Raw genomic sequence first — 24,267 nt, forward strand, 5'->3', positions numbered from 1 at the left:
CCACATCACTTTCTTGTAAATGTGGACCTATGAGTGCTGCAGTTTGTGAGCTCTGTTGCACACTATATAACCTATTGTGAGAAATTGGGCTGTTGGTTGACTGGGAAGTGAGCCCTGGTCAAGCAACAGCCACAATCCCTTGCAGGGTGAACTACAAAAAGTCACTAATTTAAACTGTGTTTAACCCTGGATAGTATAGTATAAAAAGCAGTCAGGCTACACTTAGAGGCAATGTGTTAAGTATTTATGCAGCACACAAACAGCAATACAGTGAAAGCAAAACACAATAGAAATCCCAATCCAATTTAGAAAAATAGAGAACATTTTAATATTATTTTCCACCAAAACCATCAACATCCAATTAGTGGAACTTGAGTTAGGAATTTTTAATGTTTTAAGTGTAAAATAGTGCTTAAAAATGAAAAGCGCCAGCCACGTATATCTCGTCATGCTGGATTGAGGCAAGGTCAAAAATTAAGGCCAACTGCAATGGAGAGGGGTTCAGACACACAAAGTGAATTGGGCCCGGTCAGCTCTTCCCTTTAGACTTACGAAATTTTTTGAAGAAAACATTTCTGAAAGGGAGAAGTTCAGCTGGGCAAGGCTGTAGGAGTGTAAGAAGAGGGAGCGTCATTGTCAGATAGCTGTGGAGCGAAGATGTGGTGAAGATTATTACCTTTGGACTTAGCTCAGGCTGGGTCCATGTGTGGGTTCAAGATGGAGGGAGCCTGTTATATCTTTGTGGCGCTGAACAGGAGGCCAGCAAAACTAGTCCTTGGAGTCACTTCTGGATGTCCTGGGTGCAGGTGAATATGCAGAGCTTCACAGCAGGGCTGGCCTCTGAAGGTCCAATGCAGGGTCCAGGCAGCAAAGCTGTCCTTCCAGGCACAGCAGCAGTCTGACAGAGTGCACAGAAGTTCACAGCAGCAGGCAGTCCTCTGAGAGTGTTTACACAGGTCCAGTAGTGAACAGAGAAGTAGGTCTGAGAGCCCTATTTTGATACTCTGGAGCCCTGCTCCTAGACGTAGGGAGAAGTTTCTAGAAGGGTTCTGTGAAGGTCCAAAGGTTTCCTGCCTCCAGTGCCCTGGCTCCAACTAGCTGCACTAAAAATATAGAGTTGTTAAGCCTACTGTGTGGTGGCAAAGCTCAGCCTATTCAGGTGTAAGTAGGGCTCTACTTAGCTCTGCCCTCCCCCATCCTGCCAGTTGAAGGGCTATTCAGACCCTGCTAATCCCACTATTGTGTGACTGGGGTGGATTCACAAAGTCTCAACTGTCAGTTACACCCAGTCATGTGGCCTAAGGTAGGCTGTGGCACAGAGGGCTAAGGGAAGGAAAATGTAGACTTTCTAGTGGCATTTTCAAACGTGTAATGATAAATCCAACTTTACCATTAAAGAGAGTTTATCATTACAAGTTTCATAAATACCAAACATGATCTGTCTACCACCTCTGGTTTAGGAATGACAGCTTACTATATATAATAAGGTGTCTGAATTATGTTCCATGAAAGTGTTAGGCCTTACAGTAGTGAAAAACAAATTTGGGAGTTTTACACTACAAGGACATTTAAAACTAAAAAGTACATGTCCTACCTTTTATTTACACAACACCCTGCCCTATCGGCTACCTAGGGCCTACCTTAGGGGTGATTTATATGTAATAAAAATGGAGATTAAGGCTGGGCAAGGGGTTTTAAAGACCAGGTCGACACAGCAGTGGGACACTGCCTACATGCTGCAATGGCAGGCCTGGGAAATGTTTTAAAGTGTTAATCAAGTGGGTGGCACAATAGGCGATGCAGGTCCACTGGTAGCATTTAATTTACAGGCCCTGGGTATTTTTTTAATCTATACCTTTACATCATCATTTGTATTTATATGTATAGTTAAGTGTAGCTTTACTTTTATTAACTTCTCATCTATTTGCATTGACAAAATATATCTGTTGTGAAGGTAAGAAGATGCCTTATCTCCACAACTGCTTACCTTAACAATACAGATATTGTCAAGATAATCAGACATGAAGTTAAGAAGTGAAGAAAAGTAAATAGTAAATCACCAGATCCATCACAATATTCATAAAAAGAGAATTCTGATTGAGAAGGGGTGTCCAAATTGAGGAGAACAGGACCTGCATTTTGAAGCCAGCAAAGTCATCATCTAGGACAGTGAATGGGTTGAAGAGTTTGCTGTGGTTGTGGCAAGTCTGCTTATACAGGCAGAGGATATCTCCTCAATCTGCAACGGTCACCATGAAAAGAGGTCAAACTGATTGGAAATAGCTTGGTATAGCGGTACCATCTAACAATATAAGTACGAAAATGAAACTATTCTCTTAAAGTGTTAGATTTCTGTCTGGAAACATGAAACTCTTAATCAGTAGTATCAGCACAATATTTAATTGTTAGTACCATCTGCATCCAGGAGTAGACCAAGACACCAAACATATGCAATTTCTGTAACAGAACGAGGCTCTTCCTGCGAATACTTAAAAACATCTCTTGACCAGAAAATTCAACCAGTTGTTATCCAGTTCCTCTTTTTTGTTGATAACCTTTAGGACTCTGGAGTGAATCATGATTCTTGAAATCCATAATGTTGCAAAATTAGCAACATTTTAGACCAATTTCAAGTGATCTCACACAGGACTACAGCCACACTCACTTCTTGTACCCTTTAAGCTTGGTGAAAGTCACTAGGATGATGGGGTCTGAGATTGCTATTAAATAAAGCAATAATTTGCCTGTTTTTGTCAATTAAAAAAGAATGGGGAATATTTACAAGCCTCTTGCACCGCCATAGCATCACTTTAAGTCATGTCTATGAGGCCACGCAAAGCCACTTTGCATGGCTGTGAATAGTCTCATAGATATGGGGTAAGTCAAGGCAGTGCAATCGCTGCTTTGCCTTACTCTGCGTTAGGGAGACGTTCCATGGGCATTGCTGTGGGTGTTCCCATGCAACACCCATGGATTTTGATGCATCCCCAGATGTACAAAACTTTGCAAACTGTGGACGTGCCAAAACATTACGCCTTCGCAGGCGTGGCGCAACGAGGAGTAATATTACTATTTCTCCTCGTTCTTTCCTCTTTCTATGTGCACTGCTTTCTGCAGAACACATAGAAAGAGGAAAAAGACTCCCAGGATTGTTTTTTCAGAGGAAGACGCCCCTTCCTGCACAAAAACAATTGTGCATGCAACGCAGGCACCCTTGCACCATGGGTCAAGGGTGCCTGTGTTGGAGCTAGGTGCCAAAACTGTGCTAGTGCAGGGTGAAAGGACAGGAATCAGCCATATACCATAGATGCGGTGCATTCCTGCTCTTTCCCTATGATACATGGCAGCGCAACAAGGTGACATGCTGCGCTGCCCTGCTCCAAAATCCCATAAATATGGGCTAAAATAGATACTTTTCTAAACATTTTTTAGGAACAGGTGCAAAAGGTTTTGTTGATATTCACAAAAGTGAAGGTGGCCCTTTGGGACCCCTTCCTGTTTACGAATACCACACTTTTGATGTGTTACATTAAGGATTTGCTACCAGTTGAATTTGATTATAAACCCCAGTGGGAGTGAAAGGACTTCACAAAGCAGGTTTCACCACATTTTCTTTCTGGCGAATCAAAAGCACCATTTGCAATTCCCAAATGGGTCGCAAGGGACCTGTGTCATTATTATTAATAAGGCAGGTCGCAATTTGCGACCCATTGGGTATGGTCAGCACTCACAGGGATGGTGGCCTGCTGGGGTCAGCAGACCACCATGTCTGTGACTGCTTTTATAAAAAAGCTGTTTTTTTTTTAAATGCAGCCCAATTTCCTAAAAGTAAAAATAAAATGTAAAGTTATTTTCATTTTTATCAGAGTGGGCAGTGGTCCGTGGGAGCTGCTCTGAAAAAATGTTGGTGCCCTTGTTGATAAATGGGGACCCCTTCCTGTTTGCAAATGGCTCACCACCAATTTAAAATTGGTGGCATTCGCCAAATGTTTTGCAATCGCATTCAGGGTTGCGAAACTTTCATTGCAACTCGCTATTAGGAGGGACGCCCTTCACACGCCCCTTCCTAATAGCAACTCGCAAACCCTATTTTGCGAGTGGGTAATAGATTACCCACTCACAAAATAGGGTTGGTAAATAGGAAAATGCATCTTACTGGTCGCAAAAGGGCCGGTAAAATACGTCGTATTTGCCCCTTGTTTCACAGAGAGATGAACCTGCAGACACCCTTTGAACTTCGAAAGCCAGCATTTAATAAACAAGCCATTAAATTGTATTTCTCCTATTGTACTTACTTGAATTAATCTATCTGTCCCCTTGCACAGTCCGCATTTCGGAGAGGAGTAGTTTACGAATACAAGCTTTTTACCTGCACTTTTCAATGCAGAATCCAGTTCTCCCTAAGAAAAGAGAGAATTGAAGATAAGAAACACACTGAAGAGATTTCGACTGTTGGTTTCATCGCAGCACCTATACTGTGCTTCGTAATGAGGTAAAACAAGTACTATATATATTTCATTCAAACAAAAAAACAAAAAACATATCCATACATTGCAGATTTCTTCTAAATAGCTTTTTATGGACATAAAGCCTTACACATAAATTTACCATGCTATTGAATACAGATCTTACATACTAAGATAACTACTTGCTTTGGGAAGCATACTGATTTCTACAAATTGGAAAGTTTTGTGGTAAATCATGAAATCCAAAAGCTTAGGGGCATATTTATACTCCGTTTGCGCCAAATTTGCGTAGTTTTTTTCGACGCAAATTCGGCGCAAAACTAACGCCATATTTATACTTTGGCGTTAGACGCGTCTAGCGCCAAAGTATGAGTAAAGAGCGTCATTTTTTTGCGTGAACGCCTTCCTTGCGTTAATGAGATGCAAGGTAGGCGTTCCCGTCCAAAAAAATGACTGCGACGCAAATGCGTCGTATTTATACTCCTGGGCAAAAATCACGCCCGGGAGTGGGCGGGGCAAAAAACCCCGCATTTGCGCCTCTTTTTAACGCCTGGGTCAGGGCAGGCGTTAAGGGACCTGTGGGCTCAAAATGAGCCCACAGCTGCCCTCCCATGCCCCCAGGGACCCCCCTGCCACCCTTGCCCACCCCAGGAGGACACCCAGGGATGGAGGGACCCACCCCAGGGACATTCAGGTAAGTTCAGGTAAGTATAATTTTTTTTTTTTTATATATATATTTTTGGGCATAGGGGGGCCTGATTTGTGCCCCCCTACATGCCACAATTCCCAATGACCATGCCCAGGGGACATAAGTCCCCTGGGCATGGCCATTGGGCAAGGGGGCATGACTCCTGTCTTTACTAAGACAGGAGTCATGTAAATGGCGTCTGGGCGTCGTTAAAAATGGCGCAAATCGGGTGGAGGCGATTTTTTTGCGTCAACCTGACTTGCACCATTTTTAAGATGCCCTAACGCCATTTTTCCCTACGCCGGCGCTGCCTGGTGTACGTGGTTTTTTTCCACGCACACCAGGCAACGCCGGTCTGCTTGCGCCGGCTAACGCCATTCAATAAATACGGCGCCCGCATGGCGCTTCAGAATGGCGTTAGCCGGCGCAAAAAATTTTGACGCTAAACTGCGTTAGCGCAGTTTAGCGTCCAAAAGTATAAATACGGGCCTTAATTTCTCTTCACAGTTACCTTAATACAGTCAAGCGAGCAAACATCTTTCAACATTTTTTTCTTGACATGATCAAATACGAAGCAGCCGCCACGTTTCGTCCTTCAACATGATGCATTTCTACAGGTCCAATTTACTGAAGAGATCATGGTAATCAATATCAGCTTTCCAAAGGAACTTTTATACCTGCTTTGCCATCATATTTCCCTGTGAAGTGAATTAAAACTAAGAAGTCGATCTCTACTTGTTTTACGTACTCCTTCTTGCTTAAACCTGTATATACATAAACTATATCAGACATAATGCAGTGGCCAGAGCAAACGGGTAAAAGGGCATCGTAAACAATGAATAATAAAATACCCTATTTTCAGTATTTTCCATAAGTTTTATAGAACTAAATTTTACACAGGGTACATAATTATTATCTGACCATAAGGAGTTGACTTTTCAGTATTTCTCATATCATGGGTGTGCTTCATTCTTTGTCCTAATTCCTTATGATGCCTGACTTGTTGTCAAGTATATTTTCACTAAATCCAAAAGCTGTTAAATAATCAGTCTCGTCCAGACTGCTAGATTTCACAAAGTACCTTCTTTCAATGATTTACTAATCAAATTGATTAACGTACTGATGTCCTCCCATGGTACAAAATTACACATCTAAGTCAGTGATGCCTTTCAAAACACTGTCGTATTTCCTACAGCGCCTAAAAACTGAATTGCTTTGTCCAATTGTTTTGCATTACCGTTCCTGTCTTCCAATCAATACAATAAATCATTCATATCGCCGCAGCCACGTTCGGGGGTACAGTTATCACTAGGAGACCATGGAAACATGTAAGAGCAAATCCAAAAAGGAGCATGTCACCCTTCCTTTTTAAAACGCCCTCACCTAGGGGCATATTTATACTCTGTTTGCGCCGGAATTGCATCGGTTTTTTGGACGCAAATCCGACGCAAAACTAACTCCATATTTATACTTTGGCGTTAGACGCGTCTAGCGCCAAAGTTCCTGGAGTTTGCGTCATTTTTTTGCGTGGACACCTACTTTGCGTTAATGATATGCAAGGTAGGCGTTCCCGTCTAAAAAATGACTCCGAGGCATGTGCGCCGTATTTACACTCCCGGGCAAAAATGACGCCCAGGAGTGGGCGGGTCAAAAAAAAAATGACGTCCAGCCGCTTTTGCGTCGTTTTTTAACGTCAGGCGTTAAGGGACCTGTGGGCTCGGAAGGAGCCCAGAGGTGCCCTCCCATGCCCCCAGGGACACCCCCTGCCACCCTTGCCCACCCCAGGAGGATGCCCAAGGATGGAGGGACCCATCCCAGGGAAGTTAAGGTAAGTTCAGGTAAGTATTTTTTTCGTATTTTTTTTTGTGGCATGGGGGGCCTGATTTGTGCCCCCCTACATGCCACTATGCCCAATGACCATGCCCTGGGGACAGAAGTCCCCTGGGCATGGCCATTGGGCAAGGGGGCATGACTTCTGTCTTTGCTAAGACAGGAGTAATTTCAATGGGGGATGGGCGTCGGAAAAAAATGGCGCAAATCGGGTTGTGGCGATTTTTTTGCCTCAGCCTGACTTGCACCATTTGTGGACCCCCATACGCCATTTTCCCCCTACGCCGGCGCTGCCTGGTGTACGTGTTTTTTTTAACGCACACCAGACAGCGCCGGCGGCTAACGCCGGCTAACGTCATTCAATAAATACGGCGCCCGCATGGCGCTTAAGAATGGCGTTAGCCGGCACTAATTTTTTTGACGCAAAACTGCTTTGGTGCAGTTTTGCGTCAAAAAGTATAAATATGGGCCTGTGTGTGGTACTGTGCAAGGTCAAACATCCACTTCACTCTGAAGCAACAGCTCTCTGTTTAAAGTCAGTGCACTAAATGAAAGAAATATATATATCCAAGTGCCTTTCCTCCTATAGCCTCATCATTCACAATTGGGTACTCCAGGCAGCGCCGGCGTAGGGGGAAAATGGCGTATGGGCGTCCAGAAATGGTACAAGTCAGGCTGAGGCAAAAAAATCGCCACAACCCGATTTGCGCCATTTTTTTACGACGCCCATCCCCCATTGAAATGACTCCTGTCTTAGCAAAGACAGGAGTCATGCCCCCTTGCCCAATGGCCATGCCCAGGGGACTTCTGTCCCCTGGGCATGGTCATTGGGCATAGTGGCATGTAGGGGGGCACAAATCAGGCCCCCCTATGCCACAAACAAAAAAATCATTACTTACCTGGACTTACCTTAATGTCCCTGGGGTGGGTCCCTCCATCCTTGGGTGTCCTCCTGGGGTGGGCAAGGGTGGCAGGGGGTGTCCCTGGGGGCAGGGGAGGGCACCTCTGGGCTCATTCTGAGCCCACAGGTCCCTTAACGCCTGCCCTGACCCAGACGCTAAAATCCGGCGCAAATGCGTTTTTTTTTAGTCCCGCCCACTCCCGGGCGTCATTTTTGGCCAGGAGTATAAATCCGACGCAATAGCATCGGAGTCATTTTTTAAGACGGGAACGCCTACCTTGCATATCATTAACGCAAGGAAGGTGTTCACGCAAAAAAATGACGCTAACTCCATGAACTTTGGCGCTAGACGCGTCTAACGCCAAAGTATAAATATGGAGTTAGTTTTGCGTCGAATTTGCGTCGAAAAAAACTACGCAAATTCGGCGCAAACGGAGTATAAATATGCCCCACAGTGTTTGCATAAGTGGAGAAACTGGGACTGCTAGAACTTCTGATTGCAATTTTGGTAGATATCTTCTTAACCTCATATGTTTCATTCCCAGTGGGTCCTGTACATCTTTCATTTTGTAGTGGTAGTTGAACTAGGGGCATTGATTTACTTTCAGACTGCAGACATGTGGTACTAAAAGGTCATGATCAGTGTGTTAGAGGAGACATGTTATAGTAGCCTAGCTAACCAGTCAGGAAAAATTTCAGTGGTGTTTGGGTCTTACTGCAGATAGCTTTAACATCAATACATCAAAAAGAAATATAAAGAGTGTGGGCTTTTGGCCAGCTTTAGTCAGCCATTGGCCTTCGTGCGTTTTTACGGTTTGCCATTTCTTAGATTGACTGTCCATCAATGAATTTGCATTTTGAGGATGGTTACATCAATTAGTGTTTTTATTAAACTATTGATTCAAAATGATGAATAACATTATTCAGTCTGTGTTCTCTGGTGTATTAACTTTGCTGGCACAATGAAAGCTAATTGTCGATTTACAGCTTCACTGCTTGGTGATTAGGTGCCGACCCATGTAATAAAATAAAGACAGTGCAATTTACTAATTGCCTTTATTACATTCATTTTTACAAAGGAAAGGGGAAACGGTTTCCCTAAAGACCAACAAACATGTTGGCTCTTTGTTAAAAATTGTTTACTATGTATCATTTTGCTGGGTATGTATTTTAACATCCCCACATGCAACCAAGGCGCAATTCATTTTCTGTCTCTATTTCATAAAACTCTTCTTTGAGAGTATGGCATAATTCTGCTAATGGAACTTGTTCAGCAAAGTCACTGTTTTTAGATCATAGTTATTCTGAGTATGTTTAAGAATGTTATGAGAAAATACACCAACATGGAAATAAACCTCTTAAACAGTATTTTTTATTAAAAAGGGTATGTGTTTGTGCTTCTCATTAACAATGCTATAATTTGTAAGCAATACGCCAAGAAAATTATTTAATAGTGCATACCTTTAAATATCAGACCGAAATTTAAAGTTCTTCAATATCTACCCACTTATACCATACCTAAGCTACCATACCTAATTAACCATTCTTCTCAATTACATCTACCATACCTACTTATCATACTTGGGCTACTGTAACTAAGCTATCTACATCAAATACCATACTATAGGTCTTTTACTTGATTTACCTTAATTAGCTTACTGGAATGTCTGCACCTCCTATACCTCACCTACCATTCATAATCTATGGTACATAACGAATCCAAAAAGCACCTACGGATTATATGTACTTATGCATCACTCATCTCTAACCTACTGCATCTACTGTCATACCCTCATACTTAACCAATTTTACCTAACCTAACATGCTTACCATAAATATCGTACCATACCTAACCACCCTACCATATGTAACCTATCATACTTATTCTATCTACCGTGTCTAGCCTAATTATCACATACCTTACCTACTTGCCTACAATTTTCACCTACCGTACCTAACCTTCCAAACTTATTGTACCCGGTCTACCATAGCTAGCCTTCCATACCTAAAGACCATGCCCACCATACATAAAGTACCTCCACCTCTGCAGTGCATATATCATAGGCACCAAGGAGAGTGACTGAGTAGCCTTTCTCCCACTGTGTCCTCTACCTAGCATCCAAATAACTGTATCTGACAAGTGGCAAGTGAACACATTTGGAACTCTAGCACAAGAGTCATATTTGCTTTCAGAAATACCTTTTTGGTCATGGGCACTTGCACAAAGTCTGTGGTTTTGGATATAAACCATTTTCCTAAAAAAATAACTGCTTTCAAACATTCTCACTACAAGACGGGGATTGGTTTCAGGATTAACTTGCATTGGCAAATTCAGTAGGTCTGTGTTGGCTGCCAATCTCATGAATTTGTCAATGTATTTTTTGTTTTGTCATGGTTTTTGCAACACTTTATTGTTTGGGAAGCTGCTCGGCCTTCAACAATATAAAATACAAGCATTGGCTAAAAGCAAAAATATTTCTTAGTGAAAACGGGGTCACGTTATGCCTTTCGCTAGCAAGGGTTTAAGATACTGCAGCAAGCTACAAAAAGCACAGATGTGTAACGTAAGTAGCCTCTAGTAATGGAATACAATATTGCATCCTGGATTGCGAAAGTCCTGTTTGCAGCTTTTAAAGTGCATGAAACTCTGAATGCCATTGCTCCTTTAGAAATAGTGAGACCTATTGGCTTCTCTAATGCTTGTTAGGTTTGATTTTGTGAATACTGCAAGCTGCATTCATTTGATTAATTATTTTGAAGATATAAGCATAAGGGACAGCTAGTGTTGCAAGTGAAATTACTGGTTTTGTGATTAGTCAAGCTTTAAGCATCATACTTTAGGAATGACACTTAGCTGGGGCATAGTATGATTTTTACAAGATCTTTTGCTTTTTAAATTCAGGCCAGGTTTTCTTTTATAATAAGCAATACTTCTATCCAAAGACCTCTTGAAAAATACTAAGTTCTGCTTTAATAAGCAAAAAACCAAAGGCGATCAAGAGACAAACGGAAAGGAAAGGGAACAGAAAACAAGAACAAAATACAAATTAATTATAAATATTTTTTTTATATCGATAGAGCCATTAGGTCTTGAAAAAACAAGATGTGCTTCTGTTTTCATTTATTTGCTGCTAATAGAAAGATACTGAACATGCTTATACCAAGCAAAGTGTTTGTATTGGACCATCCTTTTTATTCATACCAGGTTTGGTATAATTATGTTCAGCGGTTTTGTTCTAACAATCAGCAAATACTCCTCTGAAACTCTGACTGGGAAATGCAACTGTCGGAGCAGCCCCTATAACTTTTTGTAAAATGTGCTGAAACCCCTGCATGCTCAATGCCGTTTGCATTTTATTTGGACAGTTCTTTGTAGGTGTGTAAAACGGACCTAAATTATTTCAAAAATTGATTTCAATATAGACTCAACAACTTAACAATAGCCACATTTGCTATTGCTAAATGTGTATCATCGCTTTGCGTGCGTCTACATGTACATAATCCTACAGTCCCATCTACATATGAAGCCTATAATTCTATCTATTGCTAGTTATTGTAACTAGTGCATGATTTTTTTATTTATATGTACAGATGACATCAGAAAATACATTGTCACTGACATCATCGTTCGTATTATGTATGGCATAATCATTATCATTGAAAAGATTCAAGTCACAACTGACTACTCTATGTTTGTTGTTCTTGAGAAATGAGCCAGAAACTCTCATGTGGGGTTACCCAGCAGGGGTGGGGTGGTGGAGTGATATCTTTCTGCTCCCCAGAACAGGCTCATTTATGCTGCCATACTACCAGGTTTTTATAATGCAGACTTTTAATAAATATGAAGAAAAAGTAACATTGAAGGCCTGTTTTAGTTCTTGGTAATAACGGTCCCGCTGTCAACTTTGACTGAAAACCCATCCACCGCCGTTACTGTTTGCCTGCTGTATTGAGATGTTGGCAGTCCCATAGACAAAAACCTGCATTTAAGCCGCCGTCTCTGCCAAGAAACACACAGGCGTTGATGGCAGGAGAGGGAAAAGTGGTTGACTGCACCCTCCGTGCAGATTTGAATATGCCTTACCGCCAAGAAAAAAGTGGCGGTCCGTCCTCAGTGTCGAAGTTGGCGGATTGGAGGAAAAGGGGTGAAACTCACCTTTTTTCTCCATTCCACCCACGTCTTTGGCTAGACAACACCTGCTGTCACTGCTGCCACCCACGAGAGAGAAAACACGAACCCCCATCGCTAGACTCCAGCACATTGCCAGGGAATGGTGAGTGAACACTGGACGGGAGGTCGGGACCACCACAAGTATATACATGTTACAGTATTTTTTTCAAATGACTGTGATGCATATGTGGGGTACATGATGATGTCACACATGGCTAGACACACACTGGCACAACACCCATATTGCACGTGTTCTAAACTGTCATTGTGGTGTCATCATTCATTGCAAAGTAAATGCTGCCACCACAATGACGGTACACAATGATGGTAAACTCACACTGGACAACGGTGTCTATGTCCATGCATTGCAAGGGGACCTGTACGGGTAGGTTTGTGCTATCTGTTGCGTATGTGAATCAGTACATGTATATGTGTGCGTGTGGATTGGCTGGTTGAAGTAGAGCGAGCTGGAGTGGGTGATATGGTTCAGTCTGTATGTGTGTCACTTGCATGTGGGACCGATGTTGTGTTGCTGTGTGACACATTCAGGTGAGCGTTGTTGTGTGGCAGACATTGTTGTGATGTGTGTAGTTGTGCATGTATGTGAGTGTGTTTGCTTAGCTGAGTGTGTAGTTGTGTTGGTTGTTGCGGTTGTGTGTCAATGGTGTGTGTTGTGTCATGGATGTATGTCACTGTGTGTTTTCGGCATATACGGGTTGTTTTGTTTTGGAATCGTAGTGGATGATGGTGTGTTGTGTAGTGTGTAGTGCAGGGGGACACATGTGGCTAAGGGACAGTGTGAGTGTCACTTACCTCTATTCCATAGCCCCTGACATTGTACGAGGTCCACTGGGTCCTGCCCCGTCTCCCTCCATCAGCAATCCTTTGCCAGTCTTCCACTTGCAGAGCTGTAGCATCTAAATATGGCTGGTAGTACACTCTCGACTTGTCAGTCTTCTCTGGTTCGCTATCAACACGGTTTGGTGGTAACACAGCCAAGATCTAAATCAGACCCTTGGAAAGATACTTTTTCCTTATCTGAAGTCCCTGGAAGGTAAATTTGTATTTCTTCCCCACTTCTACCTGTCAGTAATTAGCATTTATATAGGTGTGAAAAGGTGTGAAATGCTTTCCTGGATCAAACAATAGGCTGACATGGATGGACAGAGAGAACTCCTCTGTGACTAAGAGAATATGCAGGGTGTAGCTGTGACATTACACTGTTCAATTCTACTTCAATGTCAAATCCTGCCAGACAAGTCTACGGGGTTTAACATATAGCACTTGAAAGGAAGGGAAACAAGATGCCAAAACAGTTATTATGTATCTACTGTCAGGTTGTTAAAAATCCTTCTTTTGTTCTTCCAAGCTTCTGTCTCTGGGTTTTACATAAACACTGGGGGCACACTTGAAAGAAAGGTACAGAGTATAGTAAAGCAATTCTTGTGTATCCAGCAGCATTTTTGGCTGCTGCACTGCGTTCTGTGCCTTTTCTGTAAATCTGGGCCTTAGAGACTCACAGGGAGTCAGCTAGGGGCCAAACAATAGGGTCCTATCAAGGTCCAGTTGCCACTGATCAACTGGGCAGTTGCAGAAAGGACTCTTGTAAATTGCTTTGTCCTTGTAACTTTAACAAGAGGTCAGTGTTTTAGACCCTTAAATGAGATTTACAAACATTTTGCGCTGAGTTAGTGTCACAAAAATGCTGGGCTGCATTGCGTGACAGGGAGAGAGCAAGAGAGTGCAATATCTACAAAGGTATGGCACCCTCCTCCCCACTCCCTAGCACCAGCACTGATTTCAGCTGCTGTGTGCCACACACACACCTTTGCGCCACAGTGCAAGGGTGTGTGCGTGAGTCTAGCATAGGTTTTGTACTGGAAAGGTACTGTTCCAGTACAAATTACTGTGCTTAAAGACACTTTAAAACTTTTCCTACTTTGTATGCATGCTGCACAGTGGAGCACACATGCAAAGTTGGAAAAGAAAGGAGAAATGAAAATATTTCTCCTTTTAACGCCTGCTTTCAAATGGTGTTAACTTTTGGCACAAAATCCTGTCTACTATTGTTTGTAGATAGGGTGTTGCGTCAGAAGGCATGGGTGGTTGCATGAAAGAAAATGCCCATGTACCACACATATAATGCCACCTTAGTGCTAAGTAACGCAAATCAGTACTTTTATGGTACTTTGCAGCGCAAAACAAGTTTTGCACTGGAAAGTAAATTAGGAAACAAAACATCTTGTGCTGGTTAGCGTCACTTTTGTGACACAGTAAGCCAGTGCAAAATGTTTGTAAATCTCCCCCTCAGAGTCTGCCTTTGGGTCCAATAGAGCTTTAGGAATGTACTCCTGTGTTGGGTCAGGACGTAAAGTAGTAAAGTCACAAAGTAAAATCTTTGACCAGGACAAACCTGATTGGTATATCCAACCCTCGCTCATTTGTGGTCCGCGTCAAATTGCACCTAGGTCCCAGTCTACCACGACCTTGACTACCATTGGTGCTTTATGCTTCTTGGTGCTATTCTTCCTATCTCCAGTTCCCCTTATTGGAATGTTGTCATTTTTGGATCATTTTGTTTATTACATTTAAATCTATTCTTCTAATTAATTTGGGGATTTTTATTATTATGCATTTTGACAACCTTACTGTTTTGGATCTGCATAAATACTTTACTCATTGACCTAAGTATAGCCTATCTGCTCTCTGCCATAGCTACCTGGGGGTTAGTGTAGGGGGCTTGCCCTCTATGTAGTGTGCAAAGCTAGGCACACTGTGCAAGGGATCCACACATTGGTTTACAGGGGTAAAAACAAGATCACCTAATGCTCTAATTTTTAAGGTAGCTTGGTCAAGCAGTTAGGCCAATCTTGGTGGAGTGCAAAGCATTTGTTGTACTCACAGCATCAATCCTGCCACTCACACACTCAAAGGAATATTTGAGACCAATCTATAAAAATACTTCAGATTTTGTGTAGTTTTAAGGACCAAGATTATCAAAATTGGTTAGGTACTTTTTGAGATATGAATTTTTGAAGTTTAATAAAAATTGTCTTTTTGTGCGTAATTACGCATCATAGGAGTCATGGGAAGATCAACTTTAAAAATACATATAAAATTGTACAGTTGGTTTACCAAGTTCTTCTTTTGCAGGTTGGTCGAGGTCGTCGGTGGGGACACTGTGCCAACTGGAGAAGCTCGGGTGGCTCCTGGTTCCAGCAAGAGCAGCAATGAAAGGTCTCAGGAGCTGGTGCAGGGCGACTGTGGAGGATCACTTGGAAGAACACTGCACAGGTAAGTTGAAAGATGATTCCTTGGGGTCCCCTTGCAGTGTTGAGCTTGCAAGGGGTGGGGGACCCTTAGGGCACAGCAGGTTCTTTCCTTTAGGGCCCAGAGAGGAGCTAGGAGCTGTTCGCAAGGATGCCCTTTCGAGCTGGAGGTAAGTCATTTTAAGGGTCCTTTGCAGGACAACGGGGGCCCTCTGGTGAGATGTCCAGGGTGTTACTAAACTTTCTCAGCTGGGGCTTCCTCCTAGTCATTTTTCAGCCCTAGGCGGGGTCCAATGTTAGATGACCAATATCAGGGGTATTGATAAGTATCACCACTGGAGGCCGCGGTGTTACTAAACATAGTACACTTGTAGGGGTTGTCTTCATGGTCATTGGTGTGTCACCTGGTCCAGCTGCGACTTCTGGTTTGGAAGTTAGGGGCAGGTCACTGAAGTGACGCTCACTGGTTTGCTGGCTACTTGCTGTTGTAGAGTTGTAGCTCCACTCTGGAGGAAGTTCTATGGCGATTTTAGAAGCCTGGAGGTCCTCAGGGATTCTTTAGAGTTTTTCCAGTTGTCAAGCAGATCCTCATCAGTGATTGGCGGAAAGGGTTTGATGCCTTTTCTTTGCGCAGGAGGTCTAAATTCTTGTGCCTTGGATCTTCTTGGTGCTAGTCTTTTTTTGTCTGTCGCATCTGATCTCTTGGTCTAGAGGTGCCCACTAAATACTGTATTTAGTGGGTGTTTTAAGGGGAACCTGGTAGTGACCAATGAGTCATCTACCTTTGGGTGGCAACAACCACAAAGTGACCACTTCCTGCGAGGAGGGGTCTCTTCCCTATACCTGATTGGCTAATTTCCTTCCATCCAAGATGGAGGAAAATGAAATGGAGGGTTCACCTCACAGGCAACAACTTAGGGGTGTTGCATGCCAGGTGGGGCCATTCTTACTACCCTTTGTTTGGTTTTCCTGCCATTGCTCCTGCCAAAAGTGGGGTTTTGCAATAGGGGAGGCCTTCTGCTGTTGAAAGCAGTCCTGGGGGTCAAGTTTCAAGGGCAGTAAGACATTTGAAGCTCACCAGCAAGACAGTGCACATTCCTGAGGGAGGGGGTGTTAGCACCTCCACCCAGGAAGGGCATTGTTCTACAAACCAGAGAGACGTATCTCTCCCCCAAGGTTTGTAGACTGGGTGTCTGGAGGTGACAGGCTGGATAGGACCAGTCAGCAACCATGCAGGGATAATTAGCTTTTGCAGGGAACACCTCTAAGGTGACCGCTGTGTACATTTAGAGATAAATCCAATACAGGTACCAGTTTGGATTTATCATTCTGAGTTGTTTTATACCAAACAACCCAGGGTTCAGAATGGCCATTATGTAGCTGGGGAACCGTATTGACCAGTGTCCAGCACATGTAATAAAATGGCTGATCTGTTCACTCACTATGTCCCAGGTTTGGCAAGGACACAGTGGGGACATATTGATCACGCATTTATTCCCTTACTTATAATATGGTGCACTGCCAGAGAGGTGTCTTATCCATAGTGTATGCAGTGTATGGTAGACAGGGCACACAGGCAGCATGCCATGTCGAGTTTGTGTTGTAGACTTGCACCAGGACACCCAGCCTGCAATGGCAGTGCTGGAGCATCTGGATGCATGGACCTAGAGGGTGGCACATTCAGTGCTGCTACCCTCAGGGGCCTACCCTTAGTATCACATGCCCTGGGTACTAAGTACCTTTTACTATGGCCTTATGATGGTAGCCTAAGGTGTATCCAATTGTGCCTTTGCAATTTTAGGGAAAGACCACTGGCACTGGGAACCTGATTAGCAGGATCCCAGTGCACTCCAGTCAAAGTTGCATCCAGAAGCCAGGCAAAAAATGGGGGAGTTTTGCAACCAAGTGCCAGTTTCCCACAGTTAGGCTCAGGTTAACTGGCAAGTTCCCCCTGACAAGTGTTGTGATTAATCCTTTAGGTGGGTAGTCACTCACCCCAAATAATATTCCAATTTCTTACAACTATCTACTCACTGCAGTTGCAATCAGGTGGCATAAGCTCCCCTGTTAAATTAATTTATATATTTTTACTGCATAATTTTGTTTTAGGTTATATTAATCATATTGATTTTAGCACTAATGCTAAAATCGCTAGTTGACTTTGCTCTTGTGGATTTAGCACTAGTTCTAAAATCAGTGGGTAAAAAAACCCTCCACATTCAGACTGAGGTAAACCTGGAGATAATCACGTTAGCAGTGGGTTCTAGTTTTACCTCCAACTTATAAAACAGAAGTAGGTTTAATTTAATCAAATAGCCAAATAAAGCACAAAGAGAACAACTAATACTCTTTGAGGCTGAAGAGCCAAAGGGTAGAAGAATTGAGGATTTAAAATTGACCAACGCGGTGGAGGCAATTGCTGGGTCTATGAATAACTTTATGTATGAAATAATGTCATCATTGTTTGACCACCACATCCACCAGTGGTCTGTTATTCCACACAAATAACACAAGATAAGTAGCTCATATAATGCAGTAGGTGCATTTTCCCATTAAGGTGCTTTACTGTTTCTGATTATTCTCCTGCAGGCAGTATGTTGTTGACCTCATGCTGCATCTAACAGTGGCATTGAAGGTCGATGTTCTATAGTATAATGACAGGTTTAGGGCCTCATTTATAAAGAATGGCACAGCACGGCACTGCAGAAAATTTTGCAGCACTGCATCATTTCAGGAACGCAGGGTGCCTGCGTTGCAGGTAATGATTATGTGCAGGAAGGTGTGCCTTCCTGCATATAAACAATCAATAATGATGATTTGCTTGTTCTATGTGTGCTGCATTCTGCAGCACCTGTAGAGGTAACAAATTGTCATTATTTAATGATTGTTTATGTGCAGGAAGGCACACCTTCCTGCACATAAACAAACATTAATAGTGATTTGCTCCTTCTATGTGTGCTGCACAATGCACAAAAATGAGGAGAAATAAGAGTATTTCTCCTTGTTGTGCTACTTTAACGCCACCCCTGGGGTGGTGTTAGTTTTTGGCACTGCCTCAGGCTTATGTTTTCTGGTAAATCTGGGGCAGCATCACAATGCAATGCATGTTGTGGTGGAAAGCCCACAGCAACACCCATTGCACGCCCCTTTCACGCAACGTGATGCATGTAAAGGGGCTGTTTTCACAAGGCGGTATTAAGCCACAAAAAGTGGCTTAACGCTGCTTTGTAAAAATGGAGCAGGACATTGCGCCACTAGAACATCAGAAAAGTGACGCTCCGGTGGCACAAAGCCCTTGTAAATGAGGCCTTTAATCCTTATTTGGGGTTTTTGCTGTTGATCAAGACAATTTAATGCTGACACTGAGTCACTTTGTGAACTATTTTGTTCTATTATGTTTTATATAACAGTTTTTACAAGGCAAATCCTGTAAAGAATTTGACATGTATGTTTCAATGCATTAAAACCAGTGATTATGGATAATATCCATCAATGAGGATGCTTTTATAGTGTTACCTACCTTCTTGTTTTGTTAATTTTAGTTCTACTCTCTTCAAATGCAAGTTAATTTCAGAAATCTATCAAACATTCTGGCTAATGTTATTTACGTTGCCCACAGCTCTTTCTGAGCTTAGAGACCCAGATGTCAGTTGTTGGCTAGGTAACCATGCAAAAAAGTGCCTTTGAGCTAAATGGATATGAAAGACAGACAAGTGAGCTTGAGACTTGAAATCTTTTTACTGAATTATGGAAATTCTTCGATACTCCCTTTCACAGCCATGTGTAACTGATAGCTCTGGCTTCATTTTCTCCATCGTACATTTAGGGCCCCATTTATGAGGCCCCAGTGGCAAACTGCACCACCAGAGTGTCAATTGTTTTGGTGCATCGGTGTCGCAGTGTGCCAGCCCATATATTTACAAGGCCCTGCAAAGCGCCCTGCATGGCTTTTTATGGCTTGTAAAAATTGACCCCTTTCACGCATAACATTGCATGAAAGGGGCGTTCCGTGGGTGTTGCTTGGGATGTCCCTACAGAACACCCATGCAACCTGAAGGAATCTAATGCATTCCCAGATTTACAAGTCTGGGAATGCATCAAATTCCTACACCACCTCAAGAGTGAGGCAACGGGGAGAAATATCTTTATTTCTTCCCTTTTTTCCTCTTTCTACTGGTACTGCCGAATTCTTTGTGTGTGTGCTGCATTTTGCAGCACACATAGAAAGAGCAAAACAACTCTTGTGATTTTTTTGTGCAGGAAGGTTCCCCTTTCCTGAACAAAAACAATCATCCGCACAATGCAGGCACCCTTGCACCATGTTGCATGGGTGCCTTAATTGGAGCATGGCAGCAACTTGTGCACTAGCACCATGGGAGAGGACTGAAATGCGCCGTATCTTGTAGATACACACATTTTTGCCCTTTCCCACTGGGGCAGGGAGGCGCAGCAAGGCACTTGCTGCACTGCCTTGCACCACAGGCCTTGTCAATGAGGCCCTTGGTTCTATTAAAAAAACATATTCAAAACTTTGAAGAGTCTCTAAGTAAGAAGCTTTTTGCAGAAAAGTATCCTCGCAATTCAAACATTCTTCATTTGTGAGCACATTTTGCTACGCTTTGCCAACTTAATTACAACCACACTCACACAATGCTGCTTTCACAATCTCCCAAACTGGAATCGTGGTTCGTCCCTTGCTCCCACCTGCTTATTCAGTGAAAAAATCAGCTCTTTCCCGGGGGCTGTTGTGTAGGAGCCAGGTCCTTGATCTGCCTGTGCTTCAGCATGTTCTGTTCTCACTCTCTTGTGCTAGGAGCACGCCCATCATGTGACAAATCTTGATGAAGGGGTGCTGAACCAAGTCAGACCGAGCAGAACTCGTCCTGCTTGGCTCTTAGTCAGAGCCAAACCCTCACAGGCTTCTTAGCTGTAAACATGAGAGGACGTAGGGCTTGAGCTGTGAATTACTCCATTCCAAAAAAGTGGGTGCAGATTGCACACCAGCTTTTGTGAAAGAAATAGGGGTTTACATACTGATCTAAGAAGAAATAGATCAGTTCACAAACCAGCTAATCGCAGAGGGTTGCAGAACGACCTGCCTAATTAATATTCATTAGGCAAGTCACAATGTATGTCCCTCTGTGATTGGCCACAATCACAAGACAGCAATGGTGGCCTGCTAGACAAGTGCAATCAGTGCAGCCCGTTTTCCTTGAAGGAAAGGATACTGTGTTTGAAAAAATAAGCTCTTTTTAAAAAAAAGTTTCACTGTGAGTTGGCAGTGGTCCCGTGGACCATTACCTACTCTCTTTAAAATGCTTGTGAACATTCACAAAGTAAAAAGAGACCAAAGAAGAGAACCTCTAACCTTTTTGTGAATAAGATACCACCTGAACTTGGGATTCCATAACTGATTAATTGTTTGTAACCAGAAGTACCGTTGCCAAGCATTAATGCATCAGGGTATGAATCAGAATTTGGAAGGACACCACAAAATACCTTTCCAAATAGCGATTTGTAACGCATTCCTAAACCTCGTTCACAAACACTTTTCTTGAGTCTGTAAAGGTGTTTAGTAAATACAAAAATGCTATGTAATGGCAACAAACCTTCTTATTTTACAAGTCAGAAAGTTTGTGAACGTTCAAAGGCTTTGCACATGAGACCCTTAAGTTATGTTAACATGGGTCCTGAGAAAGTTTACTGAGAAAAATTGGCTATGTAAAATTGAAGTAATATTCCAAAAAACATTAATGATGGAAAGATTGCAGGACATAATCGCTGAGATTTCCCCATCCACCTGAACACTGGTCTGTTTAATTATTTAGGCACTGCAATTTCACATGCTTTGAATATTTCTTTTAAAGAAAAAGGTAGGTAATATGAGCATAGTCAATGAAATAGCTTAGGAGAAAAACTCCTCCACTGATTGTTTTTGTGCAGGAAGGTGTCCCTTTGTGCGCAAAAACAATTATGCAAACAACGCAGACACCCTTGCACTAAGGTGCAAGGGTGCCTGCATTGGCATTTGGCACCAACTTGTTCGTCGGCGCAGGCGGAAGGATAGGAATGACTGTATTTCATTATTACGCTGCATTCCTGCCCTTTCCTTTTGACGCAGGTTAGCGCAGCGAAGTGACTTGCTGCGCTGCCCTGTGGCAAAAACTAGTAAATGAGGTCCTTAATGTCTGGGACACGTTTGCACAGATATTGTTTCTAATGGCCCTCGTGTGACTGTTTTGAAGCATGACCTGATAGAACCGAATTAGCAACTTGGATCTGTCTACCCCTGTTTGACTCACGAAAGAGATATTTAAGTATAAGTGCTCTTGCTTGATACAATCTGTAACCCGCTTCCATAGGTGATCTCATAAGTTTCTACTCATGGACCAATGCAATATCCCTGTTAGTGGGATTGAGAAACATTTAATAGCGTTATGACTGAATCACTAGTGTAAAACTCCTGAAACATACTTTGAAACCAGGTTCTGGTAGCTGATGGCTTGTTAAGTTTGCAATATTGTTTTCATTACCTACTGAATACATAGTTCTCCAGACATTATTGTTACCATAAAATAGATAGTTCTTTTACATAACCACTTTGATTTTAAATATTTATTTCACTCACGCCATGCAGTAAAATGATACACACACAAGATATATGACAGCAAATGCCAGGTAACTAAATGGAGTTAGTGTCCACAGGACTTCTTTTTAAGATCACCTTCAATAAAAATATCAGATTCCTCATTTTCTTGATGAAACAGCTAAACTTTATTCCATATGCACAAACATGCTAACCTTTTGTGCACTGGTTATGAAGTGTACAATTTCACATACTAGCCCTGGTCCTCTTGTTCTTTGGATTTGCTATCAATTTGCCATGATTGTCAGTAATTTATCAAAGTAAAGAAAAAGTTAAAAAAAATGAATGAATAATTCTACCAGAAGGCGCTTGTGTACATTAAACAAAGTACTATGACTGAGCCTTGTGGAACTCTACACAAGAATATGGATAGATCCAAGAAAATGCGGATAGTAATTAGAAAGATGCACACTGAGTATGACCAGTCAAAAGCAGAAAATGATGTCTAAGAAATGCATCCAAGACCATTTTTTGTCAAATCTAGATATTAAAATTCTGTGTTTCAATATGCAGAATGTTGCTAATATGTTCAATGGAACCTGGACACCAACACCATCCCTTTCAACAACTATAGTTAAATGATTTGGGCCATTGACGAGAATCAACTAAAGTACCCTGTCCAAGCTGAAAACTGGTTTGTGTATTATTCTGTAATGTTCCATGTTCCACTTTATGTCAGACTATACCTTAAAGTTATCTCTTGTCAGAGCATACATTACATTAGAACATTGGAATGTTGAGAGCTCCATTAGAGACAATAAATGTACTCAGGGCTAATAATGACTGGTATAAGCCTTCTGCTCCAACATTCCAATATGTGCCTTTCTGTTTCTCGCTTTTTAATTCATAACATTCTGTCCTCAGTGGGATGAATATCCGAAAAGCCTTTTGGACCTTCTGCTTTAGGTCATAATGGTTGCTAAAGGCCTGCAACTCAGGCCTAAGCCTCGGGTTAAGGGCCTTTAACACCAGGTAGAACACGCGGCACCAGGCTATATGGCTACATTATCTTAGACAATAAAAAGGAATACTATTTATGACTCCAAAAATAAATACATGTGGTGTAATATTTATCCCAGACAGTATATTTTAACCTGTTCCCTACAGAAAACGTCTTTAATCTACTAGTTGAATAATGTGCTAATGAGGCAGGCTTAGTCTTCCAGCCTACCTTGTAATTATTGCTCAACAAACTCGCAATGCCCTAGTATAAGATATTATAAAAAAAACACCATATAATTATTTGCAAAATTACTAACAGGAATGTAAAAAGATGTGCTTGATTCATATCAGTGCAGCACATTGCAGGCACACCCAGACTCATTGTAGCCGACTGCTTAAGGGGGTTGAGCATGTCCAAGTATGCATTAGCTCATAGTGACATGAACACAGAACTTGTGCAGTGAAAGCCTTTGCAGCTTCATTCTGAACTGAGCTTGTCAGCCAAGTGGCAGGAAGCCAGTACTGAGAAGACACCACTGCCAGCCTTTCCCCTGCAATCCTCTCGGAGAGATGTGACGGCACATGTTACAAGCACTACCACCAAACAGGAGGCCACTGCAGGGCTTAAGCCTAACGAAATGAACAATAAGGCAATCCAAAGGATGAAATGTATGGTAAAGAAAACTAGTTGCCTCGAGCAGTGGTTCCCAACCTGTGGCCCGGGGACCCAAAGGAGGTCCGCAAAGCCTCCTCAGGGTCCGTGACTGCTTAGAAAATTAAAAAATATTAACAGATTAGGTCCACAGCTTTCAGTAATGACTCAGTTGGGGGCCCCGGATTCTAATTATGATTCAGTGAGGCTCACTGGGTTCTAGTAAAGATAAAGTGGGGGTCCACAGAAGTCAAAAGGTTGGGAACCACTGGCCTAGAGCTGCTGCTATTCCCTCAAGCACACAAGCATTCTTCTTCAAGACCAAAGCAAAAAAGGAACATATCTCCTGCTTCCCACAACTACTGTGGATATGCCCCCAGAGAGTAGTACCATGCTTACCAAACTCCGCAGTTCCTTAATCATCCTGCCAGCGGGTGCGACCCGGAGTGCTGAGACAGAGTGCTTAGGAAGGCTCCGTGGTTCTTGGGAGGGGCACCTTCAGATGGAGAACAGAGACACGACTGAACTCTGTGCTGAGATTTATTTTCCAGAGCTTTGGAGGTGTGGTTTGACTCCTCCTAAATGAAGGTTGCCTGCCAAGTTAATGGGCGGGACCTTTCACATCTTTAGAGGTGGAGCTGGGTGCCCGGTATATCGCTGACTCTTGTCAGAGTATCCCAGAATATATGACAGCACAGGACG

General features: G+C 42.6%; 1 protein-coding gene across 1 annotated transcript in view; it reads right to left on the reverse strand.

Annotated features, from left to right (window-relative positions):
- The window catches only part of LOC138300759 (thioredoxin-like), a 38,149-nt gene extending 14,028 nt beyond the window's left edge, over positions 1-24,121 (reverse strand). Inside the window, exons 1-2 of the mRNA XM_069240519.1 lie at positions 23,965-24,121; positions 4,296-4,400 (exon numbers count right to left, since the gene is read on the reverse strand). Of these exons, the coding sequence (XP_069096620.1) occupies positions 4,296-4,400; positions 23,965-23,988 (129 nt within the window). The 5' untranslated portion in view covers positions 23,989-24,121. The remainder of the gene's footprint in view (positions 1-4,295; positions 4,401-23,964) is intronic.
- Between the last annotated feature and the right edge of the window lie 146 nt (positions 24,122-24,267).

Source organism: Pleurodeles waltl, chromosome 1_2 (genome assembly GCF_031143425.1).
Source record: "Pleurodeles waltl isolate 20211129_DDA chromosome 1_2, aPleWal1.hap1.20221129, whole genome shotgun sequence".
NCBI lineage: Eukaryota > Metazoa > Chordata > Amphibia > Caudata > Salamandridae > Pleurodeles > Pleurodeles waltl.